Source organism: Drosophila persimilis, unplaced genomic scaffold (genome assembly GCF_003286085.1).
Source record: "Drosophila persimilis strain 14011-0111.01,24,50 unplaced genomic scaffold, DperRS2 tig00000766-arrow-arrow-pilon, whole genome shotgun sequence".
Taxonomy (NCBI): domain Eukaryota; kingdom Metazoa; phylum Arthropoda; class Insecta; order Diptera; family Drosophilidae; genus Drosophila; species Drosophila persimilis.
In genome coordinates, this window is record NW_020825350.1 from 465,633 (window position 1) to 490,283 (window position 24,651).

Below are 24,651 nucleotides of genomic sequence, written 5' to 3' on the forward strand. Positions count from 1 at the left end.
CTTTGTTAGTTATCTCTCTCCATCTCTTACAATAATAATAACAATAATTTTACAAAAATACAAAAATAGACAAAGGTTTATAATATGAATTGTTTTTTTTTTTTTTTTATTAGATTCGATTACCTATTAAATTACAAAAAAACTTTTTATACAGGCAAATATGCTCCGGAATAAAGTTCAACTTTTCAGCGTGTAATTGTGCAGGCCTAATTTTGAAAGATTTTCCTTTTAAGTAATGTTTATTTCATGAAGATATCTACATTTTGTATTTCGCGCAGAACTTTAATTTAGCAAGCTGAAATGGGCGAAGGCCTCACTGTGAGACGCCGAATTCGATCCACGCATTTCCTGAATCCACGATGCGCAGAGTTTGGCTGATCGTGGACTGACCTGATCACGCTATTTGGCAAGCAATTTGGGCCGAGCTGACATTAACAAAATCTGCACGAAATATTATATATATTCACCTTGATATTTTCAAATACGTATCGATATATGTATATTACAAGCGTTTATTTTATCTCATAGAAGACGTAACTAAAGGGCCTCCGAATGAAGATCCTTCTCTGGCAAAAGGAACGGGTTAGGGCATCCACTACAACATTTTGAGTTAAATATTGAAACCCTACGTGGGATTTGTGGGTGCAGTAATCCTCTAGCTGCTTCATTTGGATGGTTAATGAGCCTGTCGTTGTATCGGCTGCTGTGATGGTTAATTTGATCGCCAACTTTTGGGATGAGGAGATCTTTTTTCAAGCATTGCGGTCCGAACAAACCACGGGGCACCTGTCATCGCCCTTAGAGCCTTAGCTTGCATGACTCTGATTTTATTCAGATGCGTCTTCAGTGCACATCCCCAGACTTGAATGGCGTATGTCCGTATAGGGATTATCATTGCCTTGTACAACAAGACTTTATTGCGTAGGGGAAGCTTACTTTTTGAGTTGATGAGCCATTGCAACTTTTTAAGTTTGTTTTGACATTTGATGACTGTAGCTCTGCTGTGTGGTCCCCAGGTCAGGCTTTTATCAAAGTGGACACCGAGGTAGCAGAGAATAGCAGTATCATCACCGTAAGTGGCGACCAGGAAGTTGCTTGGGTTGTCGTGAGGTAACGGCATGTCACATGTAAATAATGTGTACAGGATTGGCCCAAGAACGCTGCCTTGCGGAACTCCAGCTTGTGACAATAAACGTTCTTTCTCGAAGAAATGATTTTATGACTGAATACTGTGGGGCGGGTAGTAGAATCTTTAGTTTGTATAAAAGTCCCTTGTGCCAGACTTTGTCAAAAGCTTGTTTTACGTCGAGAAACACCCCTGAACAATATTGCTTGGTTTCATAACCGTGGAGTATGTGTTGGGCCACTCTGTGAACTTGTTCCGGGGTCACGTGATGTCTTCTGAAACCGAATTGGTGTTGTGGCATAGCTTCCTTGACGCAGCTTTCTGCCACCACTCTTTCGAATATCTTTGAGAAAACTGGCAGTAGGCTTATTGGTCTGTATGACTCCAGGGCTGACGTTGGTTTACCTGCCTTTAGTATCATCACAATCAGTGCACACTTCCATTGTAAAGTCCAACTAGATACATAATTCCCTCGCGTGGAAGCAGTTTTGCGATGCGGGTATCTATTAAGTCGTGCCCAGGAGCTTTATTGTTCAGAAGGGCTTTTATTTCCGCTTCAGCGGGCGAAACTGGCAGGGTTGGTATCGACATCTGTAGGGGCGCTTCTGAGTACCAGGAGACTGCTCGCGTGTGATCCTGAGGTGCTACATCGGCTGGAGTGAATCTAGTCTCCATATTTCTAGCGAACGCTTCTGCTTTTTCCAAGTCAGACTTAACCCAGGTACCGTTGTCGTTTCTTATAGGAAAGCTGCACAGTGGCTGCCTCTTGATGCCACGGGAGAGAAGAGTTTCCAGAGATTGACCTGGCCACTTTCGGTTGTAACGGCTCTGTTTTGATCAGCGAGGGCCTTTTGAAAGTTTCTGCTTGCTCTGTGCATCTGAGCTTTAATGTCTGGGTCGTGAGCTCTAATGTAAGCTTTCCTTAATCTTCTCCTGCTACGCACAAGGTGGTTCTGCAGAGAGAGCTGCTTCCTGGATGAGTCGACAGGGGATGAGCGCATTTCAATGAGAAGCGGTAAGTGATCGGAAGGAAGGTCGAAGTTCGCTTGTACGTGCAGGAATCTATGGGGAACGCCTTTGTAGATAGCGAAATCCAGGGCACTAGGGCCTTGCCAGTGGCATGAATGTTGGCTCCACTTGAGATTATATAGTTGTGGCCTAGTTATATGTGATTTCGCGGCCTCTAGGGCAGGAGCGAGGGTTTCCCCACCATTGGTGGTTCGCATTCCAGTCCCCAGCTGCAATGTATTTTGGATCAAAACTAGATAATAAAGAGCGGAACTGAGAGCTTGTCCATAAGGTAGCAGGAGGACAAGTAATTTGAAGAAGTAGGGTTTTGACCACTTGGTGGACTGCATTCAGTTGAGTGGGGTTTTCTTTTTGGGATACTTCCAGCTACAGGAGCTCCGCTGTCCTGCCAGGGAACATGAGGGTTAGCAGTTGGCTGTGGGCATGGTTTTGGACATTGTTTTGTGAACCTTCCGAGAGTCTTTAACAAGGGACTTTGATGAACGTTATTCCATTTTAGTGACAGGTAGATTTGGGTCGCGCGCCTAATAGTTTTCGCACAAGTTAGACGATAGAGTTGTTGTTTATTGTTGCCACTGTAGTGGGCTTGTCCGTTTTTATTGCTTTTGCACAGTCTTTCACAGCGATGTTGGGACGCGTCCGTATTCAACGAGAGCATGATCGAGACTCGCCATTTCCCTATAATTTACAATCTATTTGCGCATATCTTGGCGATGGCGAGAGCGACGGCAAATGCCATTTGTATTTACAAAATAATTGTGCAGTTTCGCGCGTCGATATTATCGATACAGCTATCGATGTTTTTCTCAATCAACCCTGAAGTTAGGCAGCCGTGTGTTCGTATAAGCAAATTAGTATTAAACTTTGAATAGTGCACGTTCACCAAATATAAGGATGAATAATCAATGCCGAGCTTGTGGGTCTGCCATGTATAACACCAAAGGCAGGAACCTGTTCCAGAAGCAGAACGCCAAACTGTTGTTGAACTTCAATTTGGTGACGAACAACCTAGCGGTAAGTTGCATCTAATAAGTAACAAAATATGATTTCACTGATTTCCATATGAAACGCAGCTGAAAAAGGATCCGCGCGTACCCAGCTGCATATGTGCTTCTTGTGCAGAATCTCTGAATCGCGCAGTCATATTCCGAGCACGCGCCCTCGAGACTCAGAAGGAATTGCTGCAACAACGCGCGGGACTGCCGGAAAACGATCTGCCAACAGACGACAAAACTCCTGGCGAAACATCCAATTCAGAGGTGAAAGCGCAGGATGCCGACTCCCTGATTAGTAGTCTGGAAAATGAGCTAGGCGGTAAAACTGGTTTCGACGGAACTGACGCCTATGAGACGGCGCAGGTTGCTGATTCGCTGATTACGAGTCTGCAAAAGGACTCGGGACACGAAAAGAAGAAGAGCAGTCTTACCGAAAATATTATCAAGGCTCCAAAACAATTGGCCGAGCGCTCCACCTTCAGATCCCCCCGATCCACTCGTCTAACCTCCAAAAATGCCGCTCAATCTGACAAACGCCATCTTTTGCCCAAGAAAATCCTCCAGCGACGAAGCTGCACAATGAATAAGCTCAAATGCAAGTACGTATGAACTGAAATTCGAATGCTGTTTATTCAATTTCATATAATGATCGATCAACGATTTCCTCTAGATTTTGCGAGCAAACCTTTGTAAGCCCCCTTGCGCTCAGTTGCCACATGCGATCGCACACGGCGGAGACATCATGCAAGTGTTCATACTGTGACCGAGCGTTTTCAACTAAGGGAAACACCATCCGTCATGAGAGGTAAGAGTTCGAAACGATTGGAGGCTAGTACTGAGTTTGTTGTATCTTGCAGAACCCATACAAGGCAGGCGGCGTTTGTCTGCCCAACTTGTGACATGTCTTTCACCCTTGCTACTGTGCTGAAGAGACATATTAGTCTTTACCACACTCAAATGAGCATGTAATTTTAACTCCAAAGAATCTATTGGTCCATTCGCGAAGTAAGCTTCTGATACCATTACTTATAATGTGCCTTTATTAATGAATCTTTTGTATAAATAACGTTATGGACGAGTAAGTAATTGCATATTCATGTGGTTGGGACTCAGATTCGCTGGGTAGGATCGCGCGCTGCAAGGGCAGGACACTGGAGTTACCTGTCCCAAGATCTGTAGCTGCGACTTTTTATAAAGGCCTCGCTGAAGACCCTACAGGAACAGCTTTGAGGTCTGTCACTTGAGCTGTCCGAAGTGCGAAGTGTAGATGGTAGCTTGGGAATGCCTCGCAATAGACCCACGAGCTGTCGATGCTTCTACGATTTGGTGTATTGGGACGACCCGCTTTCGAGAAAGCGCAGCATCCAATTTTTCAATTGACTGCTGCCTCTCCTCCAAGTCGTATTCCATCCAGATGAGGTAGAAGACTTCTACAAGCGTAGCAGAAAAAGCACCTCGTGGCAAGCAGAGGTGTGGAACACTTGGTGGCACGGCACAGCCCTTGTGCAGTGGGGCACTGCATCTACAAGGCCATGAGTAGGCACAGATGGCAAATGAATTGAATGTGATTTGGATCCATTGATCGCTTGTCTGGAAAGGAAAAAAAAAAAAAAAACAAAAAGTTGACTTTTTTGTACAGGGTGTATTCATGTGTTTAATGGTTTATCTCCATTCTTCTCTGGATATGAACAGTCTTAAATCTGGTTTAAATATTTAATTGGTAGGAATTATTTTTTTTTACAAATTAATCGTTTTTATTCCAAATATTCTGAATTCCGATTCAAGGACTTCAGCAACAAACAACAAATAGCAATAGAAATATTTTTGGTGTTTAATTTTGTGTGTCATTGAGTCGGAGGACAGTAGGGCCTGAGCCGAAAAAAGGTGGCAAAAATCAAAGAATTTGTTGAACGCCTTGGATAATATGAATATACGCATCTGATGGAGAATTTTGAAGAGCTTTCAAAATCGGAACCGCTTAATTGACAACCTCGCAAGACAAACGGCCAAAAAAACCCGCCAAACCAAATCATGTATTGACCAATTTTCGTGTGACGTTTCGTTAGTTAAATCGATTCAAAAGCCAAATGGTTAAGAAGCACAAAACGCCCTTTCAACCGTAGGTAAAGGAATATTCAAAGAGCAGGTACAAAAAATATCTCGAGAAAATAACGGAAAAGTTAGATCCATATACTACATCCGTACATCCATATATTGTATCTACTGGAAATTTAATGTACAAAAAATCCACAAATAGTTATTCTTTAAAGACATTTAATTTGTTGGATAATACTTGAAATGTGGATGACTATTTTACAAAAATTACTTTGGCTCCTGCCACCAAAAGTTTAGCAGGCTGGATCAGTTAAAAATTAACTTCGGCTTATTCAACATTAGCTTAACCGTAACCAACCACCATCCTGCTCTTTTCGCCAAAATAACAACGCTACCTACTTAATTCATGTCCAGCTCTCACCCGACAGATCTCCTTAAAAACCTTAACCCAAACAACATACAAAAAATCGTACTCTTCCTTAAAATATCCAACATGTACCACAAACTCTAAAAGCTCCTTTAAATACAATAATGCATAATAAGATAGCCAAAGCCATGTATCCAATAAATGTATAAACTACTCAATCAACTAGTTATTATTAGGTTAATTCACAACATTTGTCAATACACCACCACCATCAATAGCAATGTCCAACAACATAGCCCAAGGCCAAGGCCCTGCAGCCAGCTCTAAACCACCTTAGTTAGTTATCTCTCTCCATCTCTTACAATAATAATAACAAATATTTTACAAAAATACAAAAATAGACAAAGGTTTATAATATGAATTGTTTTTTTTTTTTTTTTATTAGATTCGATTACCTATTAAATTACAAAAAAACTTTTTATACAGGCAAATATGCTCCGGAATAAAGTTCAACTTTTCAGCGTGTAATTGTGCAGGCCTAATTTTGAAAGATTTTCCTTTTAAGTAATGTTTATTTCATGAAGATATCTACATTTTGTATTTCGCGCAGAACTTTAATTTAGCAAGCTGAAATGGGCGAAGGCCTCACTGTGAGACGCCGAATTCGATCCACGCATTTCCTGAATCCACGATGCGCAGAGTTTGGCTGATCGTGGACTGACCTGATCACGCTATTTGGCAAGCAATTTGGTCCGAGCTGACATTAACAAAATCTGCACGAAATATTATATATATTCACCTTGATATTTTCAAATACGTATCGATATATGTATATTACAAGCGTTTATTTTATCTCATAGAAGACGTAACTAAAGGGCCTCCGAATGAAGATCCTTCTCTGGCAAAAGGAACGGGTTAGGGCATCCGCTACAACATTTTGAGTTATATATTGAAACACTACCCTGAAGACTAAGCGTCTTACGACTTAGATTAGATTGGTCCATAAACCAGCGAAGGCTAGCGTGATCTGCAACTGCATGAACTTTATCGGGATGCACCTGAAGAGTACCCCATTTATTTTTTGTAGCCCAAATAATCCAACTTTATGAGACAAAAATGACTGATTGATAGTGAGAGCAGCTTTTCGCAGCTGTGTTGAAAGTTCAAGTAGATGGGATTCGACTAGACTGGTCGTCTAGAACATGTGACTTCCACTTATCGGTTATCAGGTATCATCAGATCCATGGTTTCTGGAGTTTTCGTTTGTCTAAGAGGCATTCTGATGAATTGATATAGGTGTCTATTTGGAAGGGTCCTTCCATAATTGGAATAGACTAATTGAATCGCATTTTGCCCGGAGCAATATGCAAGGTAATGCATTTGCGACAAATGTCTGATGACAAATGCAAGAAGTAGAGTCTGCTTTGTCCTTGTCCTACCACAATCAACCCCCCTTCCCGCATTAACCCACTAATCAATTTGGCCCTTTGCAAACTGCGAAAGGAAAAGCCAGAGGGAGAGAGAGAGAGAGAGAGATAGAATGAGTCATCGACTACGAAACAAATATCGGCATTTACGTGGGATTACGTATAAAATATATTGTGTAAGTTAATAAATCATAAGATTACCTTTCTGTATATACATACATACATACATATGTAGGAATGTATGTATACTGACTGATTACCAGGTATTGTACACAGCGTCCCGTTGTGACTCGTTCTGGCTGCTACATGGTGTAATTACTTGTACTTCTAAATTATATAGAGTGCACGTATGGAAACACGAAGACTAGCCAGACCACCTTCAGGCGTGATTCTTTTAGCTGAAATAATTCAATAAAATAAATATGCTATATCTGTATGTGCATATGCATGTGTTGCAAGTTAATAATGCCCTCTGTAAGAGGTGTTCCGTGCCTTGGAATTACCGACCTGCTCTCAGGAATACACAATCATATATGTATGTGTGTGTATGCACATACAAATGTACATATGTATGTATGAGCATTGGGGTTTGTTTCTACCGTTTATGTTTGCCATTAATCAGACATATCCATTTACATGTGATGAACTTTATCCCTTAACCTGTTTACATGTAAATTACCTGCTGCTCATTTCACGAGTATTTTACAAGAGCACACACCAACGCAGTGGCACAGACACTGACATGTACACAGGAATTTGCAGGGTTGCATGAATAATTGAGGCACTGACAATGCAAGCATTGCAATGCATTTTTCATATTTGCATTTACCTGACACGCAGTGGGGGGAAAGGACGAGTTCGAATGCGAATGCGAGTATGGGCAGGGTTGACGGGGATGGCAAGAGACATGCCACACTTACGGTTTAAATAATATTAAGCATATGCAATTGCCGTTATATCCTTGTAATTGCCAAAATAATGGATATTATGCGTATGAGAAAGTCAAACACGAACACACACAGGGGCACTCGGGGCGCACTGTAGAGGAAGCCCCCAACACCACCCCCAACACCACACCCAACACCACCCCCATTCCCATTCCCAACCGGACAGACAGTTAATTGAGCTGTTGGCTGGCTTACAATTCAAATTGTAGGCATTGCTGTGGCTGTGGCTGTGGCGGTGGCTGTTGTAGTCGCAGTTGAAGTTGTTGCTGTCATTAATGCGAGTGTTGGCACTTTCGCACGCAGCATCTCCCTCCCTCCCGCTAAAGTTTTCGGGTAAACACATTCATAAAGCAAATATGCCAGCACACTCTCGCATACCCACTCCGAATACCACACCCGCTCACACGCTCAGACGCCAAGGGTATATTGAACTGAAGGTGAGGCATCCGAGCATTGTTCGAAAACTTATCCGAGCTTGGCTGCCTTATAAGGGACTGTCCGACCTTATCTCAATATACTTCCAACGGATACACGCCATTCCATTGATGCCGCCTGTGTGTCGATGGCATCGGACATATGCTAAACGAGTGCTGAGCCGAGTCCCCAACTGGAGCCGAAGCCCCTTTGTTCGCGTATAAAAGCCGTTGCTTGGCCCGCCGCCACCAGCATTCTGCGTTCGGCTGGCGTAGGACGCGCACAACTCTCTGGGCAAAGCGGAGACCGCACCACAGACGGCACCGAGGCACTCACCGCAAGACGCGTCGTTTGAAAAAGCGCGCGCAAAAACAAAACCAACGCGAAGGAAGAAAGGAGGCGAAAACAAAAACAGAACCAAAAAAAAAAAAACGCCAACGACAAAAGTCGCGCGCGATTCGTAAGCTGTTAGTTCTCCATTATAAATCCGGCTGGCGCTTTCTTTGTGTTTGTGTTGATGTTGGTAATTCCTGTGTTCCCCGGTCCCACTGCCACTCTCCTTCCGTTTTTTTGCTCCTTTTTTTCTAGTTGTTCAAACAGTGCATAAAGTAGACGACGAACAAGAAAAACACGAACAAAAATAACCAAAACAAACAAAAATTTGCAAAACGGATGTGTAAGCGAAAAGTGTTGCATTTCCGTCGCAAGTCGCGCGACTTAAAGTTTTGCTCTGCTCTTGCTGGTACATCTCCATTACAGTTAGTACATATCCTGAGGCCTCGATAAAATGGCCTCAGGTGCTGCCGACACATTGCCCTTCAAAACTCCATATTCTGATGTTCGTAAGAGGCTGTGCCGTGCCTCGTAAGAGACCAACCATTCCCAAAATGGCATAATAAAATCACTTAACTGATGATTTAGTGCAGTTCGTGATATCAATATAAAAGTCTGCATTATCAGCGCCAATTCACTGCCCTTCAACATCATTATCTCATCAAAAATAATTATGTTCCACAGTAGCGACACCTGCGCCTTCCATCCATGTGGAGTCAGTCGGACATTGAAAATTTCACACGCCCCCGAAATCGAGACGAAAGACTAAAAACTCAATGCATTTCCACATATTGTTTGTAGATCAAAGATAATTTTAGAAAAACTTCATACCAAATTCAAACGAAATGACCCGACTTCAGGAACTCTATCGACAGATGAATTTTCCCATCAAGGGTCAGCAATATCAATACACATACTCGCTCAATTGCGATGACTGAAGTACATCATAGAATGGTGAAAAGTTTGTCATTCAATCTAAAAGTTTTCTATCTGCAGGCCAGACAATATCTTGTTCCGAAATTTTCAAAAATGTTCATTGGGTATTAAGATGTCTGTATGTATTTCGTAATACCATTTTTCTACGAGCCCCATATTATGGTTTTATTATATGGGCTTTATTATAGCAGGTGATATTGCATACGTACTTTACAGATGATGTGAAAGATATGAGCTTGAGCTTTTACCTTTATAGGATTCTTGGTTAACATGCCTTTAAGGAACTTTACACATTTACATATATCCTTTAAGTATATACTTTTTATATTCAGCTGAATCGGTCTTTATTCGCCCAACATTTGATTGAAAAGTGAGCTAAAAAGTAATACGAAATAGAAATATGTTTCAACAATTGAATTCAGCAAACGGGGTTAAAGTATCAGACACTGTTAGACAGACACTTTTACTGGAAAGCACATTAGCCCCAAATTGCAGCGTTTCACGACTTAGAAACGAACTTATCAAAATGGAAATTGCATTCTCTATGACAGAGATAAAACACAATCAGAAGCAAAGAACACAAACAACAAGGAAAATATCCAAGTTTTCCTTTGAAAATATTTAAGTACTTTCCAAAAGTATTTTTCCGTGTGGCACAGGGCGAAAACTTTTGGCGTAAAGCGCTGGAAGTTTCCTTCTAATTCGTTTTCAATTTGGTCTAACCAACCGCAAGGGTAGCGGTAGAGGTAGCGGCGGTAGCGGTGGACAGAGTTAATGCCTCGAGGATTGCTTAACTTGTGCCCCAAGTAGACGGATTGCGAGTAGAGTAGGACCCCGTCGATCCCTAACAAAATGATTCAACTTTTGGATCGGAATGGTGGTCGCGCATTCATGTGAAAAAGTATACCACATCTGATTAATAGTTTAATTACAGAGACCAAACACTCTACATCTTCGGCTAGTTCCTATGTATGGTCTCTTATCTCAAGATCAAGATATTTTTGGAGAAACCTTAGTTGCTGATTGTATGGGTCTCATCGAAATTGTTTATGCTTTTATTTTTCTTGTCCGAAAGACGTGTTCCTTAAAGAGTTCCGTGCGTAAAACAGCCTTTAAAAAATGCCTTAATTAATTATAATGATGTAAGTGACCTGAATAAGACTCGTTTGCTTTATAAGTAGAAAGATAAATAAAAAAGAGAAATGTTTTATTTGAGCTAAGTCTTTGGGTAACACCAAGTACCTGAAAAATGATACACCTCTTAAATAATAATGCATCTATTAAAACTTGTTGAGAAGTTTTCATTCAAAGATACATATATTGTATTATTCTCGTACTTTTAAGATGAAACAATCGTGATTTCATTGTAATTTCCCCTCCGTAAAGTTGACTTCGTTGTGTAAGAGAGCCGCAAACTGATTAATGCAATTTATGCCTGACAAATCTACCGTAATGTACCCCGATTTCTGAGGGGCAAAAGGAGAGACTTTCTCCCGGTCTGTGGCCCTGCCGGGAGTGAGAGAAAGTGAGTTTTTGTGGCTGTCATTGTCGGCATCGTTGTCACACGTAGTGGCTGTGATGCTGGCACGTTGAAAACTTTTTCGGCATAAGTTGACGGGTGTACGAGAGCAGTGTGTGTGTGTGTGTGGCAGGTCGTAAAACGAGACGGCGCTGCAAAGTATGCCACACGAAATTCTTAATGCAGTCGAGGCCGAAAAATTTGCCATTGGCATCGGAAGCTGCGGTGGCAGTGGCAGTGGCAGTGGCAGCGGCAGCGGGAGGCAATGAAACTTTGATGAAACCCTCCATTGCCATCTCGCTTCAGTATCCATATCCATGTCCCCGCCATCTCTGCCTCTTTCACACCCTGGATTCTGACAAATAAATTTGTCATGTCAATACAACGGACGTGTAAACATTTATTATGTACTTAAAACTGTGTTGTTGCTGCTGCCGCTGCCGCTGCCGCTCGAATGTGTCGATTGTCTGATTTAAATGTAAATTTTACTTGGAATGAGTTATTTTTTTTTTTTTTTCTTTTTTCCTGTTGTGCACACTGCACTGATTTGTTATCCAAACAAATCGGGTTTGTCTATAAATATTGCTAAAAACACCACCTACTCTACCCATTGCAGCAATTCCAGGGCGACAGACGCTAGGCGATTGAGGACAAGCAAGCGATTACCAATAGGGGAGCGCCGATCAGCTTGTCAAGTAATCCATTTAAAATGCCGCTGCATCTGAATAGTCAACAAGGCGTTTGCCATCCTCGGCAGGAGCCGCATCAACAAAAGAATAAACTGCAGCAGGTACAGTCGCCGCCAATGGAGCTAGTGATGCTGCTCCTCCTGATGCTGACGCTCCTAACGCGGCCCCTGAGCGCCTTCTCGAACCGTAAGTAGAACACGCTCTGAACACAAACGTAGGAAATCATTTGTGAACCGGTTGCACCGCCTGCCGCGCTTTAAAGGATCATATTTTTCGCGAAAAGATCATACGTTTCTCAAAATTAGCTCTCAAACCTCACGCGGCCATCTCCAATATGCAGAGTCCTCCTTCGGCTCGTTGCTCGCCCCTCTTGTTTATTGTCAGTCTATCTGTCCATGTGTGTGTCCATTTGTTTGTTTTTGTTGATGGGCAATCGAGTATGTGTCTAGTACTGTATGTGTGTGTGTATGTGGAAGCATGCGTAGGGCATTAAGCTATCAAGTGGAGCAGTGGCATTGCCATCGCCAAGGATGGCGGATTTGCGGACAGCTCCCTCGACTGTAACATATTTGTTTGTTTCCTTGCTACAAGCATTAAAATTCGCAGGCACACACCCACATTTACCGGCACCGGCACTGGCACCATCACCCACATCCCCATGAAGGGGTTAAGTCTGAGACAGAGTCTAGGATCTGGGGTCTGAGGTCTGGGGTCTCCGTGGCCTCCCCATAAAGTTCATGGCTTGGTGGCTTGTCCTGAGCACGGACGACGCCTTGGCAGCCAACAGAACAGAACAGAACGGAACGGAACGGAGCTGAACGAGGGAGGACAGCAGAAGCGTGCATTAAAAATCAATAGAAGTTACAAATGTATCCTTCCATTGGGCAAAAAGGGCAAAACATTTGTGGCGCCATTTGTGCGCTGACAGGCTGGCTGGCTGGCTGGCTGGCTGGCTGGCTGGCTGCTTCGTTGGCTGCTTCGTTCCTTCGAAGGAGGGCGTTGAGCAGGGGAATCCTGAGCAGGTGTGCGGGGGTGTTGGTTCAGTATCTAAATGCCATCGGAATAAGCACCAGGAATTGAGTCGATAGAGGCGATCGAATTCGGCAACAGCAATTGATGATCAAAGATACTAACGCAAGAACACATTTCAAAACAAAAACATCTCTAATTGGTACTAACTCGACTAATGGGGATTACAAGCATAATCGATGCAGGATCAAAAAATATTTATTTTGAGTAATTGTGGAAAAAAAAAAAAAAAAAAACCTTATCTTGTGACGTTTAGAGACAGCTGGAGCTGTCGAAATACGAAATACTGGTATCACTGAGAACGAATAATGATTGGAGATCACTGATCAAAAATACTTAACTGTTTGTAAATGATTTTTATAACACGAAGACGCTCGTATGGTGTGTATTAAAGCCATGATTGTTGACTGGATATTTGTCTATTTTCAATCGATGGCGAGCACACTCTGGAAGGCCACACAATGGCCACTCGATGGCAACAAGTCCAAATTGATGCTCAAGCTATGCCAGAAATTTGATAACAGTTCATTGGTCCGAGGACACCAGCAAAGAGCATTCATGAATCATAAAAAAGACAAAAATTCCACTTGGACCATCAGGACTATTACTCCACATTTGCAAAAAATACACACAGGAGTATATCCACAACATCCACAACATATGTACATACATGCTCTTACCAGATAGATATGTACAAATGTAACTCTATATTTGATATGTATGTATCGGGCATACAGACGTTCATACATATGTTCATGTGTTGGGTATACAATATGTGCCATAGACAGTCAATAAAACAAAATTTGAATGCGAACCGTAAACATTCGAATAAGAAAAATAATTTGCCTTCCTTTGTTGTCCTGCTCATTCTTTTTGCTTCTTGCTTCCGATACGAGTTTATGTACCTATGTATGTGTGTATGCACGGGTGTACAAAGGAGGCAGGACACCCCTACCAGTGTCAGTGCTAGTGCCATTGCCAGTGCGGTCCCAAATCCGACATAAGTGTCTGATTAGTGCAAGGGCCTCTCAACTTGTTTACCATCGATGGAGGAGCTTCATGAATCTATAAGAACTAACAGAACCCGAATAGGATGGGGAACGGAAAAGAATCACTTCTCCGTTTTGGGCGTTTTCCGATTGGCAGGCTCAAGTGGGCTGTGCCCCTTGCTGGTCGGTGCTGTCTCCTTTCGCCTCCCCCTTTATTTAGTTCTCCAACTCCCTCGACTTGGGGGACTATCCTTATCACTATCACGCTCCGTGCCGCTTCAGCTCCGGCTTCCTGCTAAATGGCCGGGGCCATGTGTTGCCAAGCAATTCAATTTATTTAATCCAGTGGACAGTTCCAGGCAGCTCCTGGTTCCACCTCCACTCAGTGTTTATATGCCATGCACTCCCCGGACCGCAACAGACAGCTACATAAACCGGTAGGGGGGCGTGGGGCTACGATGTGTGCGAGTGCGAGTGCGTGTGCGAACAGGCGGCGAATGACGGCGACTGACCCATGCCACATCCCAAATGTGAATTTCCGGTTAAACGTAAAAATTATCCGGAATCGGATATCGGTGCTTCCCTCTTATTCCGTTGCCGAGGCTGTCAGCACTAGAAGAGAATTGTGCGACGCAAGTACATAATGAAATCATTATGAAATCAATTCAACGTCCAAGCAAGCATTGTGATGCACCTTCATGGCTTCAACCTAATCGATTAGTATAGATACTTTTTGGAAGGTCTTATAGATAGGTTAGCTCCCCATGTGAAAAGTATGCATTGAAGATTCCCCCTCATAGCCGACCAATGGACAGACTATGCTGAAGGATAACGTTAAGCTTAACAACAGAACCGATTTGTAGATGTTTTAAGTGTAACCGAGAAGGGATACCACTAGTAGCGACTAGTGAATACTGAAACCAAACGGTAACTGATCGTAGCGAGAGAACCATAGCATTGATTCGCTGGTTCAAAGCGAGAGCGTGCATAACGAGAGAACCATATGCATTGATTCGCTGCTTCACAGCCGAGAACGTGCGTGTTGTCATTCCGTAAACCAATCTGTATTTTGAAAAGGCTGGTATCTGAACGTACTATAGCTTACAGTACTATGGCTAATTCGCGTAACATCTCTGATTGGAATAGATCGAATCTATCAGGGGATTTGTTTGTACCAAGCTTCGTTTGATCCTTCTAGGGTATTTACAGGTTTCATACGATTTTGTTTTTTTTTTACTCGCCTTCACCTGGCCTGGCCTCTGACCCGTCTTCAGCCTGGTCTCTGACCCGTCCTGACCTGGTTGCTCTGCTCGTATGTGCTGGCATGTGCTGGTCTGTGTTTATTTAATTCGCGTAAATTTTTATTAATTTTAATTGAAAGCTTTACGAGCGTTTAGCAGCTCGCTTTTAGCTGCTCCCCCACGTGCACTGTCTCTTTCTCTCTCTCACCGCAGGATGTGCCTTTGTTAGAGCTTAACTCTAACGTAGGTATACCCTAGCAGAGGGTATGATGATTTCAGCAGATGCAGATCCCAGGTGCTATTCAGTTCTTAGCCTGAATAGCCAGTGTATTTGCCATTCCTTTTGCTCCATTTAATGCATGCTTGGGAGGAAATTGGGGCTTCTATTGGGAGGATCGAAGCATCGACATAATGTGCCATGTAGCTAAGCAAAAGAACAATTCACTTGTAAGGGTATCAAAACCTTCGGACCCGAAGCTAGCCCTTTCGTCTTGTTTTTAGTTTTATATCTCTTTTCCTTTGCGCTATTGTTTTTTGTTGTATTTAGTATGGCCTCAGTTGCAGTCCCGCTACTGCTTGCTGTCTGCCCTCTCTCCTCTGCCCTCTCCCGTTCACTCGCTCTCCCACTCTCTGCTGCTGTTGCTCTGTCGCTGTTGCTGTTGCTGCTGCTGTCCCTTTGTTTTCTCTCGTTGTTTTTGTTGCTGTGTGCTTGACTTTAGCTCTTGTTGTTGGTGGTGTTGTTTTTACTTTTGCAGCTCTTGTGCTCTCTTTTAGTGTTGATTTAGTTGTTGCTATTGTTTGTGGACTTTTTTGTTGTGTGCAAAGTGCTCTCGTGCTCTCGCATTGGCTGCTGCTGTTATAGCTATAACTGTTGTTTGGAGACTGCTTGGCACTAAGCTGACTCTCCAGCAATTGTGCGACTTGCGCCGAAAAAAGGAAAGGGGAAAGGGGATGGGGATGGAGATGGAGATGGTGACGGTGACGGTGACAAGCCCCGTGCTGAGACTGAGATTTCTGGCAACAATGAAAAAGAAAATATCTGAGAACGCCGCACTCGAAGTGTCGACTGGAAGATACCCGATACTCAGATGTGCGTGGGTTTTTTTCTTCTTACATTAAGATGAAAACCAGCTAATTGCAACTATCCAAGCCGATAACAAATAAACATCACTATAGAGAGTGCACAGAGTGCGTCCTTATAGAAAGACGGACGGACACTGTAGATCGGCTCTGCTCTAGATGCTAGTCATTTATGTACATAAATAAATTCCTTCTGTTCTCTGCGAGGCCAGAGCATGCCATGGAGTCTGGAGCAAAGTGTCAGGCTCCTCATCTGTTCTCGTGGGATCACTTATTTTAATCCATACATAGTTTGCCCTAAAAAGTATGCTATGAAAATTTGAGAATCGAATATTGTCGGGTATAGTAGATCCCCTATTCGTATACCTCCAAACGAATACACACATACACATATATGTACAAATTTATCTAATACTTTATTATCTGTACAGAATACTCAATATTATTTCGCACATTCCATATAAATGCAATGGATACCAGCGGTTCTGTGCCTGGTTAGGGGCGAGGGGAAATTTGGTCCATTAGTCATTTTCCATTGCTTCCGTTTCGAGCCCATATTAGAGACGGGGAATATTACACGGCAGTTATCTAATCTAGCTTGAGCATAATGGGATGATGATTTCCCAAAAGAAGAACTTTGCCGCTCCCGTTGCCCCGCTCTTGCCTACTATCGCAATTTTTGGGGGTAGCCGAAAGCGATTTTAAAAGTTATTACCTTTCTTATCGCTTGCATCTCTGCCAGGTCCTTCGTCTGACGGTCCTTCTTCTGCCGCCCTGTCACCGGCGAGTCCCTTGACGGAAAATTTGCTGTTCACTTTCGGATAACCGAACAAAGCCGACACCCTTTGGGTCTTGCCGTCCAAAATCAGTTGACAATCGAGAAAATCGTTCGACGACTAAGAGCCAGCCCCAGCAGCTAATGAGAAGATGCTCGTACATGGGTCCTACCTGTACCCGATGTGCCCACGTACATGTATGTGTGTATGTATGGGACTTGGTGTCAAAGTGAAAACTTGACTGAATAAATAATAAAGTTAGGCCCAAGCAGCACAAAAGTTTCGGCCAAAACTCATTGGCGTGGAGGGGGTGTGGACTGAAGTTTCTGTCCGTGTCCTGACGACAGTGGCAGCACTAATATGTGCGGGCTTACGTGAGGAGTACGTGGATGAGTAGTGCCGCTGGGAATGTGGGGCTCTGGAGAGCCCAATGATGGCCATTCTGCGACGTTTGCCAATTTCGGTTAGATTTATTTAGTGGAAACCAATAAATAACCAATGATGTATGTCGCGTTCCCACACACACAGACACACAGCACTGGGAAACTGTGTCCCTCGAGTGCAGTGTGCACCGTGGCCCAGGATGCAAGAAAACTCGTGCCTCGTGTCCATGGTAACAGGTTGTTGAGGGGTACTGGGGCTAGCTATAGATCTTTCTGTAAAATATATAGTTTGCTTAATTGTTCTTTGGCTTTTTTCCCCTTTTTTTCGTTCCACTGTGCTGGGGGATTGCCTGCAGTCTGCATTGACATAAGTAGAGAGCGGAAATTCCCATGATTTCTATTCTCTCCCCAGCATCTTGTCGTTCTTTCTCGAACACAATTTAACACTTTGTCGCTGCTCTAGGGGATAAGTAGGGGGAGCAGAGGGAAAGGCTGCAAGGCAGGCCAATGCTGCTCGATACGAAAACCCAATCCCAGTCCCAGTCCCCATCCCCGTCGCCGTCGCCGTGCTACAACATTCAACATCCTGGCTGGCAGCTAAACCAAATATGGCGTCATTCAACGCATTTCCGTTTACATTACACGCTCATTTCCGCTCCGTGTGGCTTTATTAAGCGTCGCCAGTTTTTGTTGCACTTTCCGCCTGCCCCATCTCCGCTGCTCTCGCAATTCTTCTTCTTTTTTTTCTCCTGTTTTCCTGTTTTCCGTGTGTGTGTGTTTGTGTTTGTGTGTCGTCCTGGCTGGCTTGCCACTTGAAGTTCGCTCAAGCAGACCAAAGCTGTTGAGGGGAATTTTCTTTGAATTTGCTCCAGTTAAAGGCGGAATCGAAATGTTTTGTTGCCTCTCTAACATCCACACTCTCCACCTCTCCACCACTCCACACCTCTCTCCTCCACGCTCCCATGCAACGAAAGGAGGCTATGGCTATAGGAGCACTTTGTCAGAAATTTAAATTGGGCAAATCATTTGAGGCAGCTTAATCCCAACGATACGAGTACGTGTGGGTGTTGGTCAGGTTTTGGTTGGTTTTGGTTGGTTTTAGGGATCCTGACGGGAGGCTCTGCCTTCCACGATTAGCAGCCAGATGGCCTTAATGCGATTTGAGATGACCAAAGTCTAGGCTAAGAAATATTCACAGATGCTCGGTAGACTATAGTCAAAGATACAGCGAGTGGAATCAGTAGGGACCCATAGGGCTGGGTTAAAGCTTCCTATATTCATTTTCCATTTCCCATTCCATTTTCATCTGCTATTTGCTTTCATTAGATTAGTTTAGTAGTAGTACTTAGTACTTTCCCATGGACATTCGAACATTCTGCACTCTGTCAGATCATCCTCCTCCTGTGTTAGATTCACTGACGAAATTTGGATTTAGACGATCCAATCTGATCGAGCTGCTGCTTCGGGATCGAGCTGAGAATGAGCACTACCCACCAGTATCCGTAGTCTCAAACAGTCTCTAAACAGAGCCCTTAACGATAGTTAGGCGATTGCAATGACATAAACTAGAGGAGGTCGAATGTCGATATGGTTTACATACTGTGGGCTGTGAGCAGCAATGACCAGTGCCCAATCGAATCCTTATCCTGGCAGCTGCAGCATGAGGCACTAGAAAGTCCGGGAAAGTGTAGCAGTATGGCTGGAGATGCAACGAATTCGGAAGTCGACTCGTTCAAAAATTGACAGGTACGAAGCGAGTAGTTCATTTTTGTAGGTAACAAAGAGGCGAATCTACAAGGGATAGAATCTAAGGGATGTATTCGATACGTACGGGTGTAGAGATATACATATGTATATACATATGTAGATACAAATTTACTATCGAGTTTTTTTTCAAAGATAGAATGCTAAAGAGTTTATTGTTGTTTTGACTTTGACAAAATTGATTTTGATTTTGTTGTGTCGATTTAGTGGAAACACATAGCCACGATGTAGCTACTTTCTAAAATATTTCAAAGAAACAATAAACTATTTGCTCCACTTGAAATGTGCGTACGTCGCGCCACACAAAAAGAGGCACTTCAAATATTAATAAAAAATCTTCCCACACAGAAAACATAAGCGAAGAATTATTGCACATAGACACTTATTTATTTCTTTATTTGCAAACTAAAGTTACGGGGAAAGCCTCCCTTTTGGCTGTCGGATATAAATCGGATCTGAAAGTGCAGGCTTTGCATAGTACCGTTAATGCGAAACCAAGCAGTGGCGTAGCGGTTGCACTGCTTTCCGCCAGTCCCTTTTGGAATGTTTTCATAATCAACTTTTCATTTTTCTTTCCCCCAGACTACTGCATAAATATTTAGATTCAATTCAAATTGCTTTCGACTTGTACAATTTCCCCATGATTTTCCGTTCTCTTTCTCTTTCGTTTTGCTTTTTGTTTATTTGCTTTGTTGTTCCGCCGCTACTTCTGCGTCTGCTCGAGCTTTATGCGGACGATTGGCAACAAAAGCTGCCAATTTGTATTTCAATTAAATTTGAATGTATTTGCGGGCACTTGGTTGCCGTTGCCGTTGCCGTTTTCCCTTCCCTTCTCTCGCCATCCGGCTGGCTTCCTTGGTCTGCTCCTTGCTCCTTTTCTTCCTGCTTGTTTACAGTTTACGCCCGGAACTTAAATCCTTCAAAGAAGCGTACCCAGAATAGGATGGCAGGCCCCCTTTTGCCTCTGTCTCTGTCTCAGTCTCTGTCTCTGCCTCTGCCCCTTCATCTTCTCTGCTGGATCTCTGCTCTGCCCTGCTCTGGTGGAAGGAAGACAGACTGTAGAATTTCCGCCGCCAGCCAAGTGTCGAAATGGCGCTTCCAAGTAATTTACTTATGTCTAAACAACTTTTATTGTTGCTGCCGCTTTGCCCGGTACTAGCAGGGTCTTGAGGTATACTCGTTCTGTTTTCGTGCATTCGAACCACTATTGTCACCAAATAACTATTCGAAGGGTAAACTTAGTTGTGGATGCAACAGGCGGAAAGAACTTTTACCGACTGTAAACAATGCTCCTCTGCCTCCAAGAACACCTGGATCCAAGCGGCTCCAGACCGAACAATATATTGCTCTCCATCGGAGTAGTGAGTATCCCCTATCCCGTAGTGCCTCCATTCACAAAACACTGCTCCAAGTGGCTTTCCTTATGGCTGGTGCGTTTCTTGTTAGCGCCTTGCTGTTGTTGTCTCTTATTATGACGGATGAAAGTGTTTAATTAACGGACTGCTCCCATACCCGTACCAATCTTGGCTTAGTTTTTCAGCAAATATTTGTTGATTTCAACCCATCTCCGGTGTCGGCGTCGGCGTCGGCGTTACCGTCGGCAGCGGCAGTAGCGGCAGCAGCGGCAGCAGGAGTGCCTCAATTAGTGTAGCGAAGTAAATCTATTTTAAATTGATTTTCGTTGCCCGATTAAATTGAGTTTTGCCTGTGCGAAGTTGCCAAGCTGCTCTCCGTGCCAAGCCCAAGCCCAAGCCCAAACTCAAACTCAAACCCAAGCCCCAGCCCCCATCCTGGGTCGTCCTTGCGGTATATAATTTCATTTTATACCCGACTTCTGCTACCCCCTGCTGGCCTCCGCTACTCGCTCTGACGTTCGCGCAACCAATTACAAAATGCTTCCGGGCTTCACTGTACGAGCATTTTGCAACTCATTAAAGCACTGGCATACAGAGGAGTGAGTGGCAGTGTCAGTGGCAGTGGCAGCACTTGCGGGGCTTCCCAGCGTAGCTTTAGTTCCGTTCCCCGTTTACCCGAAATTTTCAATGAAAAATTGAAAATCCATTTTTCGTTGTCATGTGGAGGGAGGGACAGGATGGGACGCAGGGAGAAAGAGAGAGAGAGAGAGAGCTCTTACATATTCCAGATTCGGGTCAACTATGTGGCGCACATTAAAAGGAAGCCCATTCGGAATCGGGGACCATCAACCTCTGCACTCTGCACTCTGCACTCTGTGCTGTTTGCTGGGCTCTGCACTCCACTCTTATCCCATCTCATCAGCGTGCCAAAAGCGTTCGAGTGCAATGCATCAAGTGCCAAGTGCCCAAAAGAGTCCGGCAGAAGTTCAATGAAAACGAATGGGAACGCCAAAGTGGGTATTCCGACCACAAGATACCCGCTACTGCCCATATCCCAGCCGCGTTTTTCGATTAGAGCTTAATCTTGGATCTCTAGCACTGGAAGTCCAGGTGTTGCATTTGTGGGTCTTCCTTCTGTTACATGCCAGGCACGACCGAATGCATATGCATATTCCCGACCTACGAGCACTGGGTAGAATCACGGCAGATCACAGGGCACCGTTGAGTACTTTCCATTTGAAACTCATTAGAAAGTGCTCCAAGCAAATGTGTGTAAGAAAGATGGCACCCGATAGAGACAGAGAGACAGAGAGACAGAGAGAGAGAGAAAGAGAGGAGGACAGGTCAGAGCGGCAGTGCTTGCATTTGCAACTATTCGCAGTCCTGTGGGCGTGTCAGCGTCTTCGTTTCGAACCAAATTGAATCAAACCTGTCCAGGCATATGTAAATGTACTATGTACTACGTATGTGCATGTATTTGTATTCGTAAGTGGGTCTAGGGTTGTGTAATCTATGCTGAGGCTCAGCCATTATTAGAGCTCTCAAGGTACTCGGATCAGAGCCAGCAACCAGCCATACAACTGGTCAAGACCGCGCTATGGGTGTGGCCTGCAGCTCAATCCCTGGTCGAATCGAAGTTCCTATATGAAATACTTTAAACTCTTTTTCAATACTTTTGAGTGCCCAATTGATAGTTTGGCATTTTGTTGTCTCTTCTGCTATCGCAATCGGCCTGTTTTTGATGGGACTTTATGTGAGGTTTGCATAGCAAGGGTGCCCGTATTATTAGCCGACCAACTTTTTGGCTTCAACAAGAAAAAGAAAACACTTGTGTTCCATGCTTGCCCAAAATGTAAAAGGCACACGAAGGAAGAGTCCAAACGAAGCCAACCTTCGCCATAATTGCCCCAAAAGGGTGCACCTTTAAAGGAAGCTCTGTTTTGGTGACTTATTGAGTCTAGTGTCGGACGAGATAATATTGATATGGCTTGCAGGTGGGTATTACTGGGGCAAAAGCTAGGGGCTACTTTAAGCTGTGTAAAATATAGCTAGAATTAATCTAGAATCACTCGGAATAGCGAATGGTATCGTTGTTGATGCCGAATGGCTGCTCGTTAAACCGCACCACAACACACTGCCATTCACGGACGTGGGCCTTTTTATTGGCCATTTCTTTATTTAAGTTGAAGTATGTGTGTGGCTTGAGGCTCCTTGAGGCTCTGGGGCCACAGGTCTTGGTCTTTGGATGTCAAGTAGCGACCGCTGTATAGCTTTTGAAGAATATAAAATTGTGGCTGTTATCGTCATCGTTATCCTGCACTCACAATGCCGGTGCGGCACATTGCGCACACCTCAGAGTCACATGGCACGACTTCTCGAATTGACCCTGCAGCTTTCCATGGGAGGCATGGGGCATGGGGCATGGGGCATGGGGCATTGGGCATGGGGATAATCATGTACATAGCAGCTCATCATAGCGGACACGACAGTTATGCTAATGCATACCACAACGCTGCCCACCGCTCTCCGGTTTGCTCCAACATTTCGTACATTTAATTTCATTTAATTCAGTTACATTCCATACGTTCCCGTTTGTTTGTATATTTTAATTTTTTTGTTCAAATTTATATTTCATTTTCCATTTTCCATTTTCATTTCTTGCTGCGCCAGCTCCCAGGCGGGCAATGAGAAGTAGGCGGTGCGGGAGCGAAGAAAGAGACAGAGACAAAGATGGAGCCATGAGCGGCTGTGTGTGGCAGTGTGGCAATCCGGGCGGTAGATGTGAATGGGTATGCTGCATTAGCACAGAAGCGGCAACAGCCGCAGCCACAGCCACAGCCACACCGACAGCAGCAAACAAGAGACAACAGTTGCTCCTAAAATAATTCAACCAAAGCCCCAGACCCCAGACCCAGGACCAGGAGCAGGGCCATGTGAGGCACTGCCACAGACAAGCGGCAACATGAGCAACAAGACACACACACACACATGGCGGTAGGCCAGCCGAAAACTTTGTGTGTCAGTTGAAAAGTATCTTGGAGATACTTTCTTGCCTCCTCCTCCACAGATATATGTATGTACATCCGCCTCACTACCTCCTTACTTTCCTCTCCGCCACTCATGTGAGTGTGTGGCTTTTTCCGCAGCAACCGCCACAATGTCATTAACCAAATGAATGGCTGACACTGCAGATTTGAATGTCTAGAACACGACTGGGACAGATACAGATACAAAAAAAGAGAAGAGACAGCGTGCTAGTGAGATACACAGACGGAGATGCAGATAGAGGGAGCGTGAGACGAGACTTGACGTCGTTTTCTTGTGATTAAGTCGGTTACCCAATCACACCACCACCCCCACCCTCACCCCCATCCCCACTCCCCCTCACACAGTCCCCATCGCTCTCTGCGTTTAGCCCAAGATTACCTAGCGGTTTGATCTCATGACCTCTCGCTCAGAAAACGCGAATGAACGAAAGAACGCTGAACGAAGCCCGAACACCCTAGAAGATTCTGCGATATCCCTGTACAAAGTGTTCTTTAGGTTCGAGTACAACAACAACAACAAAACAACCCTTATCGGCGAGCGCCGATTCATGCTCTCGACATGTATTTTGTTTTTGATCCACGGGAAGCTGATTTTCTAGCACATACATAGTTCCTACAACATTCCAATCAACTGCAGTCGAGTGCCAACGAGACTGTACATAAATTGATTGAGTCTCGATCAAGTTTTCGAACAAAAACAAACAAATATTTAACTACTAAAATTCCAAGTATGAAACCGTTTCTTTTGTGCCAGTGCCTGGGCCTGGGCCTGGGCCTGGGCCTGTCGACAGATTGGACAGATTACGAAATTTGTTCCCTCTGCCAAGCGGTAAAGAGCTCACCACAGCTCGAGGCATCTTCGGAAAGTGTGTACGGGCAGAGGGAAATTTTGTTCCGGCCAAGTGCCTGCGGCGTTGGTCAGAATGAGCCTCACAGGAATGTTAGTGATGACAACAACTTAATGGAAATAGCTACACATTTATAAGTGACAACTCCGTCTCAGTGTGCGTGCCCCTCTTTAAGTGTGTGCGCTTTCACGAGTATCCGTATCCAGGGGACTAGAGGACGTGTTATTTATGGTCAAGGCGTGGCAGACAAATGGCCGGCATATGCATGCTGAGATAGACACTCTTACTAACACACACACACA

The 24,651-nt window shown here is 44.1% G+C and overlaps 1 protein-coding gene across 3 annotated transcripts in view; it reads left to right on the forward strand.

The window, feature by feature from the left end:
• Window positions 1-8,643: 8,643 nt before the first annotated feature.
• Window positions 8,644-24,651, forward strand: part of LOC6600415 (tyramine beta-hydroxylase) — a 30,590-nt gene continuing 14,582 nt past the window's right edge. The window contains exons 1-2 of one of the 3 annotated variants that reach the window (XM_002025484.2): window positions 8,644-8,883; window positions 11,765-12,023. In XM_002025484.2, coding sequence (XP_002025520.1) covers window positions 11,858-12,023 — 166 coding nt within the window. In that variant the 5' untranslated portion in view covers window positions 8,644-8,883; window positions 11,765-11,857. Of the gene's footprint in view, window positions 8,884-11,102; window positions 11,155-11,764; window positions 12,024-24,651 lie in introns of those variants that run through there. The other 2 variants (XM_026992600.1, XM_026992599.1) reach the window with 2 other exon arrangements.